We start from the raw sequence: 20,751 nt of genomic DNA, 5'->3' as shown, positions 1-20,751 counted from the left end.
CCTGCGAGGAAATGATTTATTTTGTCCAGTTTTGACCTCCTTTCTTATGTTCTTATTCCCATGATTAAAGGTTCATTTGTGCTGACTTCTTGATCATAGTATTGTTCGAAAGGACCATAATTGATGGGGTGAAGTACAGGTAACAGCTAATGGCAATTTTACTTATGTAGTATCATATGTATTGGGATGGACAGGTCCTAAAAAAAATTGGTTAGACAGGTAAGAAATTTCTGCAGATACACAGCTTTCGAACTGTTATGATAGTTTTAATATTTCTTTTCTTTCAGATACTTGTACTACCCCTCACAGTAATACTAGCATACCAGCTTGTGTTACCTCCACAGCTACAAAATCCTCCAGTTTTCTACTTGTGTTTCTTCTGGGTCAACTGCTACATGGGGTAGGAGGAACCCCTTTGTACACACTGGGAACGGCCCATATTGATGACTCTGTCTCTATCGAGAAAAGTTCCCTTTATATAGGTATGTTTACATGATGGTTTGTCATTTTATGTGAAATTATGTTCAGTTTTATTATCTAAGTTACTAGATGTTCAGAACGTTGTAGTACTTTGAATAGGAGAATAGTTCTGATATTGTATTTAATATTAATTTTTGAATGGCAAGGCACAGATATTACATCATTAAATTGACAGTTGAAGGCCATGTCTTAGTCTGGTCAACAAGGGGTAATTATCACCACGTTCACAAGTAATGTGGTGTTGCATTGGTGTTTTTGATCTGATTGAAGGAAATGATTTGCCAGTGTTGGAGAGAGATTATAAAGAGGAGTGTGAATCCTGACAAATCGATCTTTATTTGGAGTTCCTTACCAACGCAACCTGGGAGAGGTCACTGGAAACAGACTTCAAAATACTCCGACTACCCCCCTCCACCCCAATGAAGTACAGGATATTTATACATTCTGTGTTACAATGATTACGTGTAACATGAGCATCAGCATTTCCCATCTCCCCTCGACCGTTATCCCTTTCCCCAGACATTTTCCGGCAGCATCATTCTGAGTGGATGCTATTTGTTACCTTGTGTAGCTGCGATTGTTTTCTGGTATTCCTTCACAAAGTGTATTTCCCTTCGTTGTTCATTATTCGGTTCTTGGTGTTTTTACCATTTGTCTTTCAATCCCTCCAGCTGATGTGTTAGAGGCTTCTCTCTACTATCTCTACCTATTTGTCTAAAGAATTCAGCTAAATTCCTACATATTACTTTGTTAGTTGCACTGATAATTTCAGTATACTTATGTGCATAATATATAATGGCAATTGCTTAAAAAGCATTGATTATGGTGAGATCAGACATTTCCTTCTACACTTTACTAAATAGCAAGTTTCCTCTTTGCCATTAAGATTTCTATGAGCCACTTCATTAACTTATCTGGTTGCCTTGAGCATGAAGGCCATCATTTTGACTAAAAATTGCTGTGTCAAGTAACAATTCTCTTCAGCCATGGGCAACTCCAACAATCCCCCCCGTTAGGCCCTTGGCCTAGGCATTAAGCTGGTCCGAGGCAATAATGCCCATTTTTCTCAACCTTTGCTGCCTACTTTTACACTTTATTTCAATTGCTGATTGTCATATGAATTAACCCTTAATGATTAACCCTTAATGATGTGTTTTGAAGATATGATTTTTGAAGCATGTTGTTCAATAATCACAAGCTGTTACACATACGATAAAGTTTAAGATTGACTCATGCTTAAATGGTGACGGGTTATGCATGGACTTAAAAGATTCTCCAGTTCTTCCTTCATTTTTATCCACTTTGTGAATATTTCTTCAGTTTTTATTTATCTCTAATTTTTACCTCCTTCTCACCAATACCAAAAGTTAGTTTCTCTATGGATGTGTCAGTGCCTCAACATTTAAACTGTGTTTTTGTGCTCCTCCAGGGCACACTGATCATTTTGTCAAGGAGATGTACATGTCTGAGGCCTGTTCCTCAGTGCATTTTCACCTTGCATTCCTGCATGTCAGTTATTTCAGATGTAACAATCACCACTGTCAATGTACATCAGTCTCTCAAAATCATGCAATGCATTCTTGACTTTTAGGTGATCTTTTCAAAAGTTCAAAATTCACTGGAGGGTGCCTGTGTATCCTCCTTGCCCGGTCTAGTGTTCAAGATGGTGGCAAATCAGCCAATTCATTTCCCTTTTTAAAAAAAATGTAAGGCTCACATATCTTCAATAGAAAACTTGTAATTATCCAATTCGATCTACACTTTGATTTCATTGAATATATTCATAGGATATAACTACGTCCAAGGTGAGTCATTCCCATTTCCATTTGATACTTTTTTTCTGTTACTGGTCTTTTATTTTAAATTAGGCCCCATTAATTACCATTGTAACTGATTCGGGACCTCTGGAGAAACCTTATTGTCCAGAGTATAAGTAAAAAGAAGTGCGTTTTCATAATAACTTTAAAAGAGACAAATAAACATGATTACTGTGTGATTTCAAGCATTACAACATTTTGCTTGTTTAGTCTTTTTTACAAAAAAGTACACACAGTTCTCAATTTTAATTTGCTAGATTATACTTTACTTTCCTTCTCAAAATTATTCCAAATTTAACATTGACCACAACTGACTCATGTTTCTTTTGTGTACAGCCTCTGGAGTGTTGTTGGCCAACTGGCTTCAATTAATTTCTTCCAAAACAATCTATTCCATTTTTTTCTCATACAAATTAAAGCCACCTAGATTGTTTCCATTGGCTATTGTTTTAAATTAACATTTAGAGATTTAAATTTATTTGCCCTTTAAGATTCAGGTTATGTTTGAATTAGTTACTTGTGTCAAGTAATTTTATCAGTCCCAATTTCAGAAGCAATTACATCCTGGTCTGGTGATTTTAAATAGTGCTCTTATATTTAGGGGTTCCAGTGATTGTAGTCAGTTTAGGATTCTCCTGATTTCAAGGACTTTACCTCTACAAGACTTCCAGCTCTCTTGCTATGTTCTTGAAGCCTATTCAGAAATGAAAAGCAAAATCCATTGGCACTGGGTTAATTATACCCAGAATCACAAATCTCACCACACATAAGGTGTTTGAGATAATTTAAAACTGCCAGCAGGAAGAGTTGGCTCTGCTGGTCTCAGAAAGGACAGAGTGCAAGTCACCAGGTGATCTTAATACTTTCACGTATTCAGTTCAAAAAACAGTTAGAAAATCTTTTAATAATCTCAAACTGGCTTTTTAAATTTCTGTTATCTTAAAGAAAATATTTTTGAAGAAGGTATATAGACAAAACAATTCTCATTCCAAATTCAGAGTTCAAATTGGATGACTTCCAAAATCATTTATCTATGTTTTTGAGAACAAGCTAAACCATTTTTTGTCTACAACATCTTTTCTACAGCGGCATTAAAAAAAACCTATTTAAACTTTTCAATGAAATAAGATTTGAAAGTCTTGAATCTATGATGTTTTCAAACTACTCCCTATTTCGGTGCTGATTTCAGTCAAAAGTAACTGTCATGGTAACTTTCTGTAAATGCAATCCAATTTTCACAGAGGGATTAGATTACCTACAGTGTGGAAATAGGCCCTTCGGCCCAATGAGTCCACACCGACCCTCTGAAGAGCAACCCACCCAGACCCATTCCCCTACATTTAACCCTGACTAATGCACCTAACACTACGGACAATTTAGCATGGTCAATTCACCTGACCTGCACATCTTTGGACTGTGGGAGGAAACCAGAGCACCCAGAGGAAACTCACGCAGACACTGGGAGAATGTGCAAACTCCACACAGACAGTTGCCCGAAATGGGAACTGAACTCGGGTCCCTGGTGTTGTGAGGCAGCAGTGCTAACTACTGAGCCACAGTGCTGCCCTGTTTGATAGAATTCTTTAACTTTACTGAAGTTGAAGGACTTGTAGATCTCTTCTCAACTGTGCTTAAGGATTCTACTCCTTTGTTCACCCTTTCTGGCTCATAGGTGACATTGCACACCAGCTTTGTCTCACTACACAGGTGAAAGGGGCAGTACTGTCGATGATATTCTCAAGGTTTTGCAAGATAATAGCCGCAGTTGCTGTTTGTTTACAGATGTTGGCTGGGCATCTTTTGATTTTTGGTGTTATATGAGGTCCATTTCATCTTTAGTTTCAAAATCAATATCCAATTCTTCCAGTTGCAATATTGGGTCTACATGTACCCTTTTCCTCGTACAGTAGGTACAGTGATTTCCTGTTGTAGAGTCATAGAGTCAAAGAGCACCGAAACAAACCCTACGGTCCAACTTGTCTGCACTGACCAGACATCCCGAGTTGACCTAGTCCCATTTGCCAGCATTTGGCCTATGTCTCTATAAACTCTTCCTATTCATATACCCATCCAGGTGCCTTTTAAATGTTGTAATTGTACCCACCTCCACCACTTCCTCTGTCAGCTCGTTCCTTAGACGCACACCCTCTGTGTGAAAAAGTTATCCCTCAGATCCTTTTTAAATCTTTCCCCTCTCACCTTAACCTATGCTCTCTAGTTTTGGATTCCCCCAGCGTAGGAAAAAGATCTGGGCTATTCATTTTACCCATGCCCATAATGATTTTATAAACCTCTATAAAACATCTTCTGATGCTCCAGAGAAAAAATCCCCAGCCTATTTAGCCTCAGTCCTAGCAACATTCTTGTACATCTTTCCTGCACCCTCTCAAGTTTAACAACATTCTTCCTGCAGAAGGATGACAAGAGTTGTACGCAGTATTCTGAAAGTGGCCTCACCAATGTCCTGAACAGCCACAGCATTTTTTTCTCAACTCCTATACTCCATGTTCTCATCAATGAAAGCAAGCATGCTAAATGCTTTCTTCATCACTCTGTCAACCTATGACCCCACTTTCAAAGAATTATGTACTTGCACCCATAGGTCTGTTTATTTGACAACACTCCCTAGGGCCCAGCCATTAACTGTGTAAGTCTTGCCCTGGTTTGCCTAATCCAAAAGCAGCACCTCAAATTTATCGAAATTAAACTCCATCTGCCACTTCTCAGCCCATTGGCCCATCCGGTCAAGGTCCCACTGTACTCTGAAATAACCTTCACTGTCCATTACACCACTTATTTTGGTATAACCTGCACACTTACGAACCATGCTTCTTATATTCACATCCAAATCATTCATATTGATAATCATTTTTACCTTGCAGCTCTTTTACCAATTTCAGCAGATTTTTATTTTCTTCATCCAACTGTAAAGCATACAAATGGGCACTGTGGGCTTACCTATTGTGGACAGTTTTTAATTCGGTAAACTGCTTTTGTAACCTCTTTCAAAAGCCGATCAAGGACACATTGTCATCGCATATTTCTGCAATTTCCTGTACAGCTCCCATTGTTGATGATCCTAACTGTTCCATTTAACTATCAACAAGTCGCATTTTTGAATATGCCAGTGATGTGATAACCTCCATTAAAGACTGCTGCTTCTCACAGTTTGCAAAACAAAGCCAATTAAACAGTTACTACTGTGATACATTAGTTGGATAGGTAAAAAAGCTATACAACCATGACCATTGGGGATGATTTACCAATAGTAGAGGATAAACAGGCTGTTGGCACAGAATGTTTCAGTCTTGGTATAGTGGTAGGGGCAGTATTCTGCTCTCCAGTCAATGTAACAGGAAACTTCACCCTTGATCTTCCTCCTGTCCTTTCTCCTTCTTGAACATTTTACATAGACACAGCTTCTGACTCATTAAACAGCTTTAAAGTGGTGTGAGGTTTCTTCTTTTCTTAACCCTCCTTAGTTGTCTGTACAGACTCTAATCTCCCTGTCCCTGTCCCTCTACCTGTGGGGTTCTATACCATCCCTGGGGTGGACTAGGGTCACTGTCCTGCTGTAGGGCTCTTTCCTGTACCCAATGTGGATTTTACTGTGCGACTGTAGGCCTCTCTACTGTTCCCGAAATGAACTAGGACCCAATCATGGTCCATCTCACACAGCACAATTCCAATCTCTCCCTTAGTTACTTTAGTACCACAACTTACAGCTGGGACTGACTACAGCATTTGTAAAGGATAGAAATGTTCAACGTACTCACCCAATTAGGACCTACACAACTGGTCGCAGACAAGTGTAGTACCCTGCTCACAGTGCCAGTTGGGAGACAGAGATTTTAAAGAGCAGTCTGAGTCCCATGTTCAGCTGCACAAATTGCTCTTTATTTAGAACTCCTTACCAACGCAGTCTGGAAGAGGTCACTGGCAAGAGACTGCAAGACACTCGCCCGCTCCCAATAAAGTACCGGATATTTATATATTCTGCGCTACAATGATTACGTGCAACATTGACATCCCCTCCCCAGACACGTGCCAGCAGCATCATTCTGTGTAGGTGCTTTTTGTTACCTTGTGAAACTGCGATTGTTTATTTTCCTAATGTCATAATGATTATGTAATGTTTTACATTTGCCCCCTCACAATGCTGTATGTTTTTTAGTGTCCTTTCACGAGGATATCTGTTTATACTCTTTGTTGTATGTCATTCAGTTCTTAGTGTTTACACCATTTGTCCTTCAATCCCCTTAGCTGATGGGATGGAGCTACTATTTACAGCCATTTGTCTAAAGGAATTCAGTTAAATTTCTTTAGTTTGTTAGCTGTTCTTATCATTTCAGTAAATCTACATGCATAATATGTAATGGCAATTACTTTAAAAAGCCTTTAATTATGGTCAGACTTTATTTTCTACACTTTGCTAAATAGCATGTTTTCCCTGTCTCACTATTAGGCACTTCATTATCCTGTCTAGCTGCTAGGTATATGAAGGCTATGATTCTGACTGTGTAAACAACCGCCTCAGCTATCAATTCTCTTTAGCCATGAGCAGCTCCAACACCTAGTAACTTTTTTTTTGAAGATTGTGTCTTTTGAAATCGTCGTATATTTTCAAAATAGCAAGGGGCAAAAATAATTTTGTGTGCAGAAAAATTGTAATTGCTCTTAAAGAAATTATGTATAATTATGTTTCACATTATGCAGAAAACAATTTCCTCAATGGCTAACTATTGTAAACCATTTATATATACTACATGTACTATTTATATACATTTACACATACAAAAATGCTGTTATATTGTCGTGTGTTCTAAGTTTAGGATTACTTATTCACCCAAAAGTATACTATTTAGTCCAGAATCTTTTCACACAAAAGCTCATTGTTTACAGATAGATTATCACATATTCTCTTCATAAGATTGGAGCATCTGCTACCTTCTTGATCACTACCATCTCATGAGACTCTGGCATCAGTTATATTCTGATGCTAACCTCATGACTCTACACTTCCCAAGTCTTCTTCCTATCATATTTACATTCACTGGATCACCCTCTGCAAACTTTCAGCCTTTACAGGATAGCCTCTCTGGTGGTTTGACCAGTCCCCCTGATATTTCTATGATATCCATTTTGTTGTCAAGGATGTTCTGTATGGTCCATTAATGTGATTTGTCTTATCCTGTTTATTAAGCTTTGTTCTTCTGACCTCCATGTTTCTATTGGCTTCTTATTCAATAATGATAGTGCAATGTTGTTTCACCTTATGGTATCGTATTCCATCTGAATCATATATGATTTAATTTGAGATAATTTTCAATATCTGTAACTTCTGTTTGTTGGGGCCTGACATCTTTTCACTTCCCGAATATTAGCTCCAGCAATTCTTGTGCTATGTGCCCATTAATGGAGTTTTAAGCTTCTTGTCTTTTTGTTCTTTCGATCATTGTTGTAACCTTTTGTAGTTATTCATCATCACATTTTAATACATGTGACAGAGATGGAAACAGTGTTCTTAATCTTGTACCTGTATGACAAACCATTCTTTAGGCGTGAAGATCAATAATTCATAAAGCAAAATCAAAAATCACACAATACTTAGTTACGGTCCAACACGTTTATTTGGAAGTACAAGCTTTTGGAGTACTGCTCCTTTGTCAGGTAGCGAGTGGGGCAGGATCATACGGCATAGAATATTTAGTAAAAGATCAAAGTGTCATACAACTGATACGATGTATTGAACAAATCTAGATTGCTGCTAAGTCTTTAATCACTTAGAATTGGGTTGCAGGTTTCGATTCATTAGTATGTAAGTACCAGAACTTCTTTCAGGTCACAATCCCAAGATAACTCAAGGTTTTATATAAAAGAAAGGTGACATCTCAGCTCAGACAATGCATTAAAGGTGTGAAGTTAGAGTCTGTATTCCAGTGTGAGTCAGACTGGTTCTCTTTCCAAAATAGGAATAGATAAAACGTGACATGGACTAATTGCCAACGGATTGTGTGCTTTTTGAACAAACCGGAATGTATCTGCAAATACAAATCTGCAAATGCAAATTCACCCTGTAAACTTATATGTGGATGTGTGTGAGGGAGAGAGAGAGAGTGTATGTGTGTCTGTGCTTGATTGAGTGTGATGGAGTATATGTCTGTGAGAGGGTGTGCACGTGAGTGTGAGTGTGTGTGTGAGCATTTGTATGAGAGAGGGTCTGTGTGAGTGTGATCATGTGTAAAAGTGTGTGTATATATGTGCATGTATGTGTGAGTATTTAGTGTAGTGGGGTCATCTGTAGTGTGACATGAAGCCAAGAACTCGGTTGAGGCCATGCACATAGCTACAGAACTTGGCTATCAGCCTCTGCTTGGTATTGTTGCATATCCCAAAGTCCTCCTTGGAGGACAGTCACCTGGAGACCTGAGGCCAAATGTCCTTGACTGCTGAAGTGTTCCCTGACTGGGAAGGAACATCCCTGTCTGGTAATTGTTGCACGGTGTTCGTTCATCCGTTGCCATAGCGTCTGCTTGGTCTCACCAATATTCCATGCCTCGGGATAGCCTTGGTAGCAGCATATGAGATAGACAATGTTGACCGAGGCACATGTGTACCTGCAACGCACGTGAAACTTTGACATGGAATGGCTATGGTTGGGGAGAGGGGCAGAGTGGTGAGGTGGTGATAGGTGGTACGTATGACCTTGTCCAGGTGGAAGATAAGGTATTATTCCTCTAATTTGTGATCTGATTCACTGTGGCAATGGAGGAGACCGAGAGTGGTCATGTCGGAGAGGGAATGGGAAGGGGAATTGAAATGGGCCCGGCTGAAATGCTTGGCAAAATATACCCCGAGTTTATGTTTGATTAGATTAGATTACTTACAGTGTGGAAACAGGCCCTTCGGCCCAACAAGTCCACACCGCCCCGCCGAAGCGTAACCCACTCATACCCCTACATCTACATCTACCCCTTACCTAACACTATGGGCAATTTAGCATGGCCAATTCACCTGGCCTGCACATCTTTGGACGGTGGGAGGAAACCGGAGCACCCGGAGGAAACCCACGCAGACACGGGGAGAATGTGCAAACTCCACACAGTCAGTCGCCTGAGGCGGGAAATAAACCCGGGTCTCTGGCGCTGTGAGGCAGCAGTGCTAACCACTGTGCCACCGTGCCGCCCACCAATGTTTGATCTCACCGATGTAGAGAAGACCACATTGGGAGCATCGGACACAATAAATTGAGTTGGAGGAGAGGCAGGTGGACCTCTGTCTCACCTGGAAGGACTGTTTGGGGCCTTGGATGGAGGTGAGGGGGATAGTGTGCTAGCAGGTTTTGCATCTTTTACGGTTGCAGGGGAAAATACTGTAGAGTTCTAGGGGGAGTAGGTAGGGAGTGGTGAAGGGAACGGCCCTTGCAGAAGGCAGAGAGGGGTGGGGAGGGGAAAATGTTCTTGGTGGTGGGGTCTAGTTGAAGTTGGTGTAAGTGTTTGAGGATGATATGTTGGATGTGTAGACTAGTGGGGCGGAAAGTGAGGTCAAGGGGGAGATCCCTGTCTTTATTATGTTTGGATGGGGCAGGGTTTAGAGCAATAGAGCAGGAAATGGAGGAGATACAGTGAAGGGATGCCTGGATAACAGGAGGGGAAAGAATATTGTTTAAAATAGGTGAACATCTGGGATGCTTGGGAGTTGGACATCAGAGCAGATGCGACAGAGATGGAGGAGTTTGGAAAACGGGATGGAGTTTTTGCATGATATGGGTGGGAATTTATGGGTTTCTCATAAATGTCAGTCCAAAGGCTGTCATTAGAGTTGGAAACGGAGAAGTCAAGGAACGGGAGGGAGGTAGCTGAGGTGAACCAAGTGGAAACTGTTGGCAAAGTCAATGCCACCCTAACCATAAATTCACGCAGTCTCTCTCAGACACCTCCCTCTCCTTCCTTGACCACTCTGCGTTCATCTCTATCTCCCAGATGTCCATCTATTTTACTCAATGTACTTTTCCCTCCTTTATCATCCAGACAACCCTACACCGCACCTCCTCCATTCCATTGCTCTAAACTCCAAACATAACAAAGACAGGGTCCTCCTTGTCTTCATATTCCACCCCATCAGTTTATGTATCCAACGTATCATCCTCAAACACTTCTGCCAACTCCAATCCGACCCCACCATGCGAACACCTGTTGCTCTCAACCCCAAAGGACCATTCCCTTCGCCACTCCTTGGTTTGCGCCACCCTCACCAAAAACCCCACCAAATACCCTGGCACCTTCCCCTGTCACCGTACAAGATGCAAAACCTGCTAGCACACCATCCCCTTCACCACCATCCAGGGCCCAAAAAGTCCTTCCAGGTGAGACAGAGGTTCACCTGCCTTTCCTCCAACCGAGTTTACGGTGTGTTCCTGATCTTTGTTCACTACATCGGTGATACCAAACACAAATTAAGGGCATGTTTCGCTGAGCATCTCAGCTGGGCCAGTAAGGGCCAGCCTGACCTCCCAGTTACCGCCTATTTTAATTCTCCTTCCCATTCCATCTCCGACATGGCCATCTCGGCCTCCTCCATTGCCACAGTGAATCAGACCGCAAATTGGAGGAGCACACATATAGGCCATAAACGTATATGTGTGCACGTGTTGGAGCAGCAGAGTGTGTGTTGGGAGTGTGTGCTTGTGGGTGTGAGTGCACATGATAGAGTGTGTGTATATGCCTATGTGTGTAAGCTTGGTAATTGTGTGTGTGAGTGTGATGGGATATGTGTCTGTGAGAGGGTGCATGTGTAGTTGTGAATGCGTGTGCTTATGAGAGAGAGAGAGAGAGAGAGAGAGAGAGTGTGTGTGTGTGTGTGTGTGTGTGTGTGTGTGTGTGTGTGTGTGTGTGTGTTTAGTGCAGTGGGGTCAGCTGTGGTGTGACATGAGACCATTCCAATGAGGACCGAACTTTGCTATCAACTTCTGCTCAGCCACTCTGCATTGTTTCTTGTCCCGAAGTCCGCCTTGGAGTATGGTCACCTGAAGGTCCGAGGCCAAATGTCCTGGACCGCTGAGGTGTTCTCTGATTGGGAGAGAACACTCTTGTCTGGTGATTGTTGCGCAGTATTCATTCATCTGCTGTCATAGCGTCTGTTTGGTATCGCCAATGTACCATGCCTCAGGGCATCCTTGCCTGTAGCATATGAGATAGACTACGTTGGCTGAGTCACATAGTACTCACCACGTATTTGGGGGGAGATGTCCCCATGTGTAATGGTGTTACCCATGTCAATACTCTTGACACTTCTTGCAGCGGCCACCATAGTAGGGTTGTAACATTGTACTGAAGGCTGGGCAGTTTGTTGCGAACAATGATCTGTTTAAGGTTGGATGGTTGTTTAAAGGTGGGAAGTGGAGGTGTGAGATAGGTCTTGGCGAGGTGCTCATCCTCATCAATAATGTGTTGAAGGCTGTGAAGAATACGGCGTAGTTGTTTGGCTGCAGGGAAGTACTGGACAACGAACGGTATCCTTTCTGTTTTAGCCCATGTCTGTCTCCTGAGGAGGTTATTACAATTTCATGCTGTGGCATGTCTGACTCAACAATTGGACACAGACAGACTTCACACCTTTTATCAGAAAAGCTCAGCTATCTTGAGAACGTAATTTAAAAGAAGTTCTGGAATTTACATATCAAAGAACAGAAACCAGCATGTCAAATTCTAAAAGATGAAAGATTTGATCTAAAATTGTTTAATGTATCACATTTCCATGACACTGGGCTCCTTTGGCTATAAATTCTGTAATCATGATCTTGTTCTCCAGAACCACCTGATGAAGGAGTGGCGCCCTGAAAGCTAGTGCTTCCAAATAAACTTGCTGGACTATAACCTGGTGTTGTGTGATTTTTAACATTTTATAAGATCATGAATGATCTGCCTCAGGTCTGAACTTCTCTTTTATCCCAACTCCTAATCGCCCTCAACATCTATCCTGTCAAACCCCTGAGAACTTTGTATATTTGAACAAGATCACCTTTCATTCTCCAGGATACCCACACCAACCAACTCCACTGCCCGTGGCTGAACATTTCAACTCCCCCTCCCATTCTGCTGAGGGCATGCAAGATCCTGGGCCTCATCCATTGCCACTCCATACCACCTGACGCCTGGACGAAGAATGCCTTATCTTCCACCTCGGGATCCTTTAACCCCAGGGCATCAATGTGGACTTCACCAGTTTCCTCATTTCCCCTCCCCCCACCTTACCCCAGTTCCAACCTTCCAGCTCAGTACCATCCTCATGACCTGTCCCACTTGTCAATCTTCCTTCCTGCCTATCTGCTCCACCCTCCTCTCTGACTTATCACCTTTACCCACATCTCTATCCACCTATTGTACTCTCAGCTACCTTCTCCCCAGCCCTACCCCCCCCCCCCCCCCCCCCGCCCCCCCCCCGCCCCCCCCTCCCATTTATCTCTGCACTCTCAAGGCTCCCAGCTCATTCCTGATGAAGAGCTCTTGCCCGAAATGTTGATTTTCCTGCTCTTCAGATGCTGCCTGACCTGCTATGCTTTTCCAGCAACTCACTCCCAACTCTGATCTCCATCATCTGCAGACCTCACTATCTCCTCATTTTCTAAACTCTAATGAACAAAATCTAACCAGTGAGTCCAATCTTGATGAATCAGCCCTTTCACTTTTGTAATGCCTTTTGTACTGCCTCCAATACCAATATATCCTTTCTTAAATACAGGGATCAGAACAGTACAGGGCACCAGATGCAGCTTCACCAACACCCTGTACAGTTGTAACAAGATTTCTCTATTTTTAAAGTCAATTTGTCTTCTAAATTACTTGCTCCTTCAACATGTAGTGTTCTTGGCTTTATTAATAAGGGCATAGAGTCCAAGAGCAAGGAGGCAATATTGAACTTATATAAGATGCCAGTTAGAACTCACTTGGAGTATTGTGTACATTTGTGGGTGTCACATTGTAGAAAAGATCCAAATGTTTTGAAAAGAGTGCTGAAGCAATTTACAAGAATGATTCCAGAAATGAGATGCTTTAGTTACGAAGATAGATTGAAGAAGTTGAGATCCTTCTCTTTAGAAAGAAAGAAGACAGCTGAGAGGATATTTGATAGGGGTTTTCAAAATCATGTCCAGTGATGCCCACATTCCCTTAAACAATAATGAAAAAGGGATAGTGAGGATAACAGGTAACAAAACCAAAGTCATATTTTCATCTAAAATTTTGACATTGTTTATTTGCAAATTGTGGAGCACTGCAATGTTTGGAATCCCAAGTAAGAAGTAAATTATTTTAATAAGTTGAATTATTGTGTTTGCAAATGTACGCAAATGGTTAAATTCAATCTATTATAAACACCAATTAATAATTCAATTTTTTAATTGATCTCAAAGAAATCCATGCTCTGATGTTTGCATTGTTTGATGGAAAAGAAGAGTGATTATTTTTATTCTTGGCTATTTACAGCACTTTTATTGTAGTTAACAATAGTTTCTATAAACTGAGTTTTTCCAAAATGCAAAGTTTTAGGAGAATATGAAGACAAAGTGCTGTCTGTGAAACTAATTTCTCATGGAAGGCTATTGAGTCATCAATAAGCATGAGGTGTTCACATTGTTTAAAGTACTGACATAGTATTGGATATTTGGATACATAGTTTGGCCTTTCATCCAGACAATATTTTCAATCTTGAATACATTCTTCATCGCATTCCTGGCCTGTCTTCCCTCCTGAAACTTTCTTTCAGTAGGTACAAAGTTCTGAGTGATTGAGAATGTACAGGCTTCAACATACTTGATTAACTGTTCACTTCCAGTTGATAGTATCCCTGAGAGTGCATCTATTATTTGATACTTGCCCTGTACATATTCAGTGATTGAATCATACTTCATAAGCCTTAATTTGAACTGCTGAATTCTGAGTGCCATGTTACCAATTTCTTTCATGTTCACTCAATTTGTGGTCAGTTTCAATTTAAAATGTAATCTGAGTACATAATAAAATTTTTTCACACACTTACTTGACTGTTAAAACTTCTTTATCTATCATTGTTGAATGCTGTTCTGTGTCAGTTAATAATCTAGACACATAATAAAGCTGATCTATGTTTGCCACCTTGCTGCACTTGAAACTGCTGCCTCCTGGAGACAATGCTTTTGCCTACACTATAATCAGTAAATTCACAGTGTTAAAATTTCTGAAAATTCCAAAAGTTAATTAATCTTTTCAAAACTTTTTCTGGTCCAGCACCTTCTTCCATCTTGATGTCTTTAGTGTCCAGAAATCTATTTATTTATTTCTTAAATATATTCAATGACTTGTCTTCCACTGTCTTACTTGGGAGAGAGTTCCGCTGGTTCACCACCCTTTAAGTGAAGGAATTTCTCATCTCAGTTCAAATTGGTCGACTTCGAATTCAGAGACTGTGACCCCTTGATCTAGACCCCTCCCCGCTGCCAGGGGAACCATCATACTTGCATGTAGTATGTCCACCTCTATCAGAATTGTATACATTTCAATGAGGTCCTCACTCAATCTTCTAAACTTTAATGAATACAGGCCTACAACCCACCTCTTCTCATATGACAAACTTGTCATCCTCAGAACCAGCCTGGTGAACCTTCACTGTATTCCGTCTTTGAGAAGTACATCTTTTCTTCGGTTAAGGAGATCAAAATTGCACATAGTACTGCAGATGCGATGGCATCAAGATCCTGTTCAAAAACATCAAGGCATCCTTGCAGAAATCCTCCTTTAATGGAGACCATTTGCATTCCAAACTGCTCACAGTATTACTGGTTTGCCTCCACCACTCTACAAAGACACCCAGGTGCCTTTGTACACCAACATATCCTAATTTATCACCATTTAATTAATAGTCAGCCAATCTATTTCAGTATGTTCCCATTTATCCACATGATGCTACATCTGTCATGTATGTTCCCACTCACTCAATTTATCTGAATGACGCTGAAGGAATTTCATCCATAAGCCCATTGGGCAAGTCTCACAGTGCACTGCTTTGTTAAATTTAATTAAACCCATGCAGACCATTATGGAGACATTTAATTTTAGGACCATAACCGCACCAAAACATCATCTTGTTAGCATGGTAACTGGTAAGATTATTAATCCTTATTGATGTATCTTTATTTCATCATTAACTTTGTTCAAGAATATGTAGAGAGGGAGTTGTCGTAACACGAATAAGCAAATTGGTGAGCATCATCTCACAGGGTGGTGTGATATTTGACCTATAATTTTCTCAGCCCTGAGAACCATTTTGGAAATTTGCTTTGAAATTCAATCCTTAGTTCAGCATCAGTCATCTCATCAGACCAATCTCAGTTTTAAACATGCCTTTCTACTTAGTCAAGGACATTCTTGGTTCTGAATGGCAGAGAGATTAAAGGATTTCTCAGTCTTCCTATCTGAGCAGGCCATAAGACTGTAAGACATAGGAGCAGAATTAGGCTTTTCGACTCATCGAGTCTGCTCTGCCATTCGATCAGGGTTGATATAGTTCTCAAATCCATTCTCCTGCCTTCTCCCTGGAACTCTTATCCATCAAGAACCTATCTATCTCTGTCTTAGATACATGCAATGACTTGGCCTTCACACCCCTCTGCAGCAGTGAGTTGCACAGATTCACCACCCTCCAGCTGAAAGAAATTCCTCCTCATCCCAGTTCTAAAGTGTCATCCCTTCTCCCTCAGGCTATGCCGTCTGTCTTCTCCTTAAAATTACTCAGTGTCCTGTCATCCCTTGCACTCTGAAATAGTGAATTCCATAGATTCATGACTCTTTGAGAGAGGCAGTTTCTTTTCACCTGTACAGTATGGCACTTAGTACTGGATGCATTAATAAAGCTTAGTATACCAGACACATTATTAACTGTATGTTGGTCATGCCTCTGGGGACTACAACTGCTGACTATTCACCCTCTTTCCTCATAGTGCTCTACAGCTATTCAATGAAGACCCTGACCCTGGCACTAGAGAGGCAAGAATCATCTTGACTTATTTCGGCAGCCACAGTAACATCTATCTATTTCCCTTACTATCAAATCAACTCTTGCAATTGATTGGAGAGTGGGATGCATTCAGAGGCCTCCTATACTGCATGCCTTTTCCTCTTTGATTTTCCGGTAGTCAATCCTTCCCTCTCATCTGCATACTCTTAAACTGTGGGCTTATGTCAATAAATATTCTATCAACAAAGAGTCTTGGAGTCATAGAGATGTGCAGCATGGAAACAGACCCTTCAGTTCAACTCATCCAAGCCGACCAGATATCTTAACTTAATCTCGTCCCATTTTCCTCTAAACCCTTCTTATTCATATACCATCCAGATAACTTTTAAATGCTGTAATTGTACCAGCCTCCACCATTTCCTCTGGCAGCTCATTCCATACATGCACCAGCTCCTGTGTGAAACAGTTGCCTCTTAGGTTCCTTTTATATCTTTCCCCCTCACCCTGAACCTATGCCCTCCAGTTCTGGACTTCCCAACCTCAGGTAAAAAGTCCTTGTTCATTTACCTATCTATGATCCTCATGATTTTATAAACCTCTATAAGTCACCCTTCAGCCTCTGACACTCCAGGGAAAACAGTCCCAGCCTATTTCAGCCTCTCTCTATAGCTCAAAGCCTCCAACCTGGCAACATGCTTTCTACTTAAATTCTTGATCTTGCAAGGAATTAAGGGCTATGAGGAGAGTGCGGGTAAGTGGCTTTGAAATGCCCATCAGCCTTGATTGAATGGCGGAGTGGACTCGACGGGCCGAATGGCGTTACTTCCACTCCTTTATCTTATGGTCTTATGTTCTTATGGCCTATCTGACCAAGATCTCGTTGTACTCTGAGATAACCTTCTTCACTGTCCACTCCACCTCCAAGTTTGGTGTCATTTGCAAACTTTGTAACTATACCTCCTATGTTCACATCCAAATCATTTAGTGACACTAGCTCTTATTCACATTCCCAAAATCAAAATTCAGGTTGCTGCTTTTCTGCTGCAAATGGCTATCTATATCATGCAGATCCCTCATAGCTCAAGATGTAATGTCAGAAAAGTCTGCCATTTATTTTCTATTGTTAGTAAGCCTTGCCAAAACTAATAAACATTATACCATTAATAAACTTTACCAATACTGATAAATTCGACTATACCTAGTATGCTTTACTACTAAAAGCTTAAAAGCTTAAAATACTTAAAAGCTGCAAGGTTTGTGAAGATTTGTAGCTCAGGTTGAGGTTTAGAGTGTACTTAAAAGCTTTACTGCTATTTCAAGGACAAATGTAATACTCACCAGTTATTCACTTGTAACATTTTATTGCTGCTGAATCTTTTCAATTTTTAATCTGCCTGATATTTATACTGGATCTCCTCCCTTTATGCACCAAATTTCCTTACTCCCCCAAATCATATACAATGAGTCATTGCACCTAGCGACAAGTTATTCTCTTCCTACTTTATGACTTTGTGTACTTGGTAACACCTCCTGTATTTGTTCGAGTTGAAATTCAACAGCAATACATCAGTACCGCTGGCTCAAAAACTCTAGTTCAAACTAGAACTTAATTAACTATCTTGACTGAAAACAAATTATCATTAACTGCTCAATGCAAACTAAATTAGATTTTAGAAAAAGAATTATACATTTCTTTACTCAGCAAATTCTCAAGTTCACAGTATATGTCTGGCTGCATTCAGTGACAAGTTACTCTCTTTCTAACTAACTCTACTTCTAACCAACTATGTAAGAACAATTTGCATTTTTATAGCACCTTTAACATAATAAAAGGCAATGATGCTTCATAACAATATATCAAATATGGAATCACTTATGGCAGATTTCTAGGAATTTTCAAGGAATGTCCGAAAGCAGTGGAGTACAAAGGGCCTTACGAAGCAAAATCTAGAGCTTATGGCCCAAGCAACTGAAGACACAGTTTATAAGGGAGGAGCAATTTAAATCACAACAAAATGAGGTATTTTCAAATTATTATTGTGTATAATTTTATAATTAAACACATTTGCTGTCACAACCTACAGGTATTGGAAGTGGTATGTCAGTTCTGGGCCCTGCATTTGGATATATCTTAGGTGGTCAGTTGCTGGACATTTATATTGATGTTAATAGAATTTCCAAGTAAGTGGATTTTCATTTTCTTATTGTTTTTGTGTTCTCTGCTTAATTGTTGATAATCAGGACGATGACAAGTTGATGCTTAATAAGATAAATGTGCAACCAGGTCATTCCATGTGATATTGTTACGGTTACTCTTACAGCAGCTATTTTGAAGTGAATAATTGTTTTTTGTGATATTTCTCAAAAAAATTCCATTTCATTATGCACCATAATTAAGTCTCTGCTTGTCTCCCACTCTTCAATCCATTGTCTTTTTCTTGTTGTCTTCCATTCTATCATGTCCACCTCCTGTTTTCCCTGAACTAGAATTTTGAACTATTTAGCAATGACAAAGTAGAAAATTTATCCTTCTCTCCTTCTATATCTCTCACACATAAATTTCTCATGTTATTATCTTTACAACTCCTAGTCTCTTTTTTCTGTTCGTCTCATTTTCTGTTATTTGTTCTTTCGTTTTTAATCTTCATTTCTGTATTGCTTCCTTTTGCAATTTGCCTCAAGCATGTATTCTTTTAATAATATACTTAATTTATAATCTTTCCTTCTTTCAAAATTGGCTCATGCATAGAACCTGACCTGAGCCAAAACAGGGTTGGAGCTTGATGCTGAATCAAGCAGGAGGGAGGCATATTTTTGTTGTATAATTAACATCATTTATTTGTTATACTGATAGTTTATACATTTTATATAGAAAATGATTATATGTTATGCATTTTGTATATAGGTATTATGATTTCATTATTTGTTGATGATGAGTGGATTCAACAGAATTTATCATTTCTCTTCATGTCTAACATATGCACAATTTGATGCATAATGTGAATGTATGCATTCATTTAAAATATTGCTGGTAATTTGTTAATTGGCTATTGATTGTGTAATGCTATAAAAGCCATGTTTTGTTAGTGCTCTTCATCTTTCACTCATCAGTTCAGATGTAATGTATTATTGAGAAGTGTGAGGTGATGCATTTTGGAGAAGTGATATAAAATGTTGGTGCATCCCTAAAGGATGTGTGGGAAAAAAAGGATCTGCATATACATGTATCATCAATCTTTGAAGGCAGCAGGACATGTTTAAGGGGGTGGTTAATAGAGACAGTAGATAATTAAAGTACAATGAGTACAAAAAACAAGAAAGTTATGCAGTGTTTATAAAGCTGATGTATGTGACAAAGCTGCTCCTTTAACAAGGGTTATGCTGTCCTTAGTTTTTTTTCAGCGAGGCCATAAGTGACACAGATTCCGAAAACTCTGGGGTGAAGTGTTTTAACGCCAATTTGATACTGCCTCAGGTAGAATGCTTTCAAGTTAAAAAAGAGAGAGACTTGAACAATGCAAGGCGAGTGATCAGTTCTCCCAGCTCAGCTTTTCTGTGGTTTGGTTTCGTTTTTAACAGCAGTTTGAAAAAAGATGCAGGACTGAAAGAAGCAGGTCCAGGCTGGTACTCCCTCTTTGACTTCTATCCTGCACGAACTTTTCTTGATTTTACCTTTTTTGCTAAGGAGTGTTTATGGGAATTGTTGCATGTATTTGCAACGGCATCATTAAGTTGGGATAATCGTTTGGGTTTTTGGATAGGATACGTTATTCTGTATTTTGGTCTCTTTTGTTTGTGTTCCGTTTGATAATCTTGTAAATACATTCTGTTTTGTTTAAAACAAGGTGGTTTGACCAGCTGATTCTCTCCTGGGATATCCAGTTTACACCTGCTTAAAACAACTAGCAAAGTTAGGGTCTGAGGGGGTCTGGCCTGGTCCATAACATGTATGATTCCAATTCTTAGACAATGGTCAATTCTGATAACAAAACTTAAGAAAGGATATGAGAGCTGTGAAGACGATGTAGAGAAGATTTACCAAAATGATTTCAAATTAATTGATTGATTTGATTTATTGTCATGGGTACCTAAGTACAGTGAAAAGCTTTGTTTACGAGCAGTACAGGCAGAGGATAGTTCGCAAGGATGTACAGGTCATAGAGTTAAAAAAAAACTTGGACAGAGTGAGGCATATAGGTTACACTGCACAAGGCATGTGTGAAGCAAGATCAGCATTAACAAGATCAACTTTCCTTAAAGTTAGAGAGTCCATTCAGCAGTCTAATAACATCAGGGAAGAAGTTGTTCTTGAACCTGTTGATGCATGTGCTCAAGCTTCTGTATCTTCTGCCTGATGAAAGAGGTTGTAGGAGAGCATTACTGGGCTGGGATGGGTCTTTGATGTTGGCAGCCTTTCCGCAGCAGCACGAAGTAGAAATGGAATCCATGGATGGAATGTTGGCTT

The 20,751-nt window shown here is 40.1% G+C and overlaps 1 protein-coding gene across 1 annotated transcript in view; it reads left to right on the top strand.

The window, feature by feature from the left end:
• The window catches only part of LOC140484868 (solute carrier organic anion transporter family member 4C1-like), a 168,221-nt gene that overhangs the window by 45,723 nt on the left and 101,747 nt on the right, over positions 1–20,751 (top strand). Inside the window, exons 3-4 of the mRNA XM_072583602.1 lie at positions 288–482; positions 18,371–18,467. Coding sequence (XP_072439703.1) covers positions 288–482; positions 18,371–18,467 — 292 coding nt within the window. The remainder of the gene's footprint in view (positions 1–287; positions 483–18,370; positions 18,468–20,751) is intronic.

This window comes from Chiloscyllium punctatum, chromosome 2, assembly GCF_047496795.1.
Source record: "Chiloscyllium punctatum isolate Juve2018m chromosome 2, sChiPun1.3, whole genome shotgun sequence".
NCBI classification, from domain to species: domain Eukaryota; kingdom Metazoa; phylum Chordata; class Chondrichthyes; order Orectolobiformes; family Hemiscylliidae; genus Chiloscyllium; species Chiloscyllium punctatum.
Note: the sequence above shows the minus strand (reverse complement) of the source record. Positions and strands in the feature narration are given on the sequence as shown.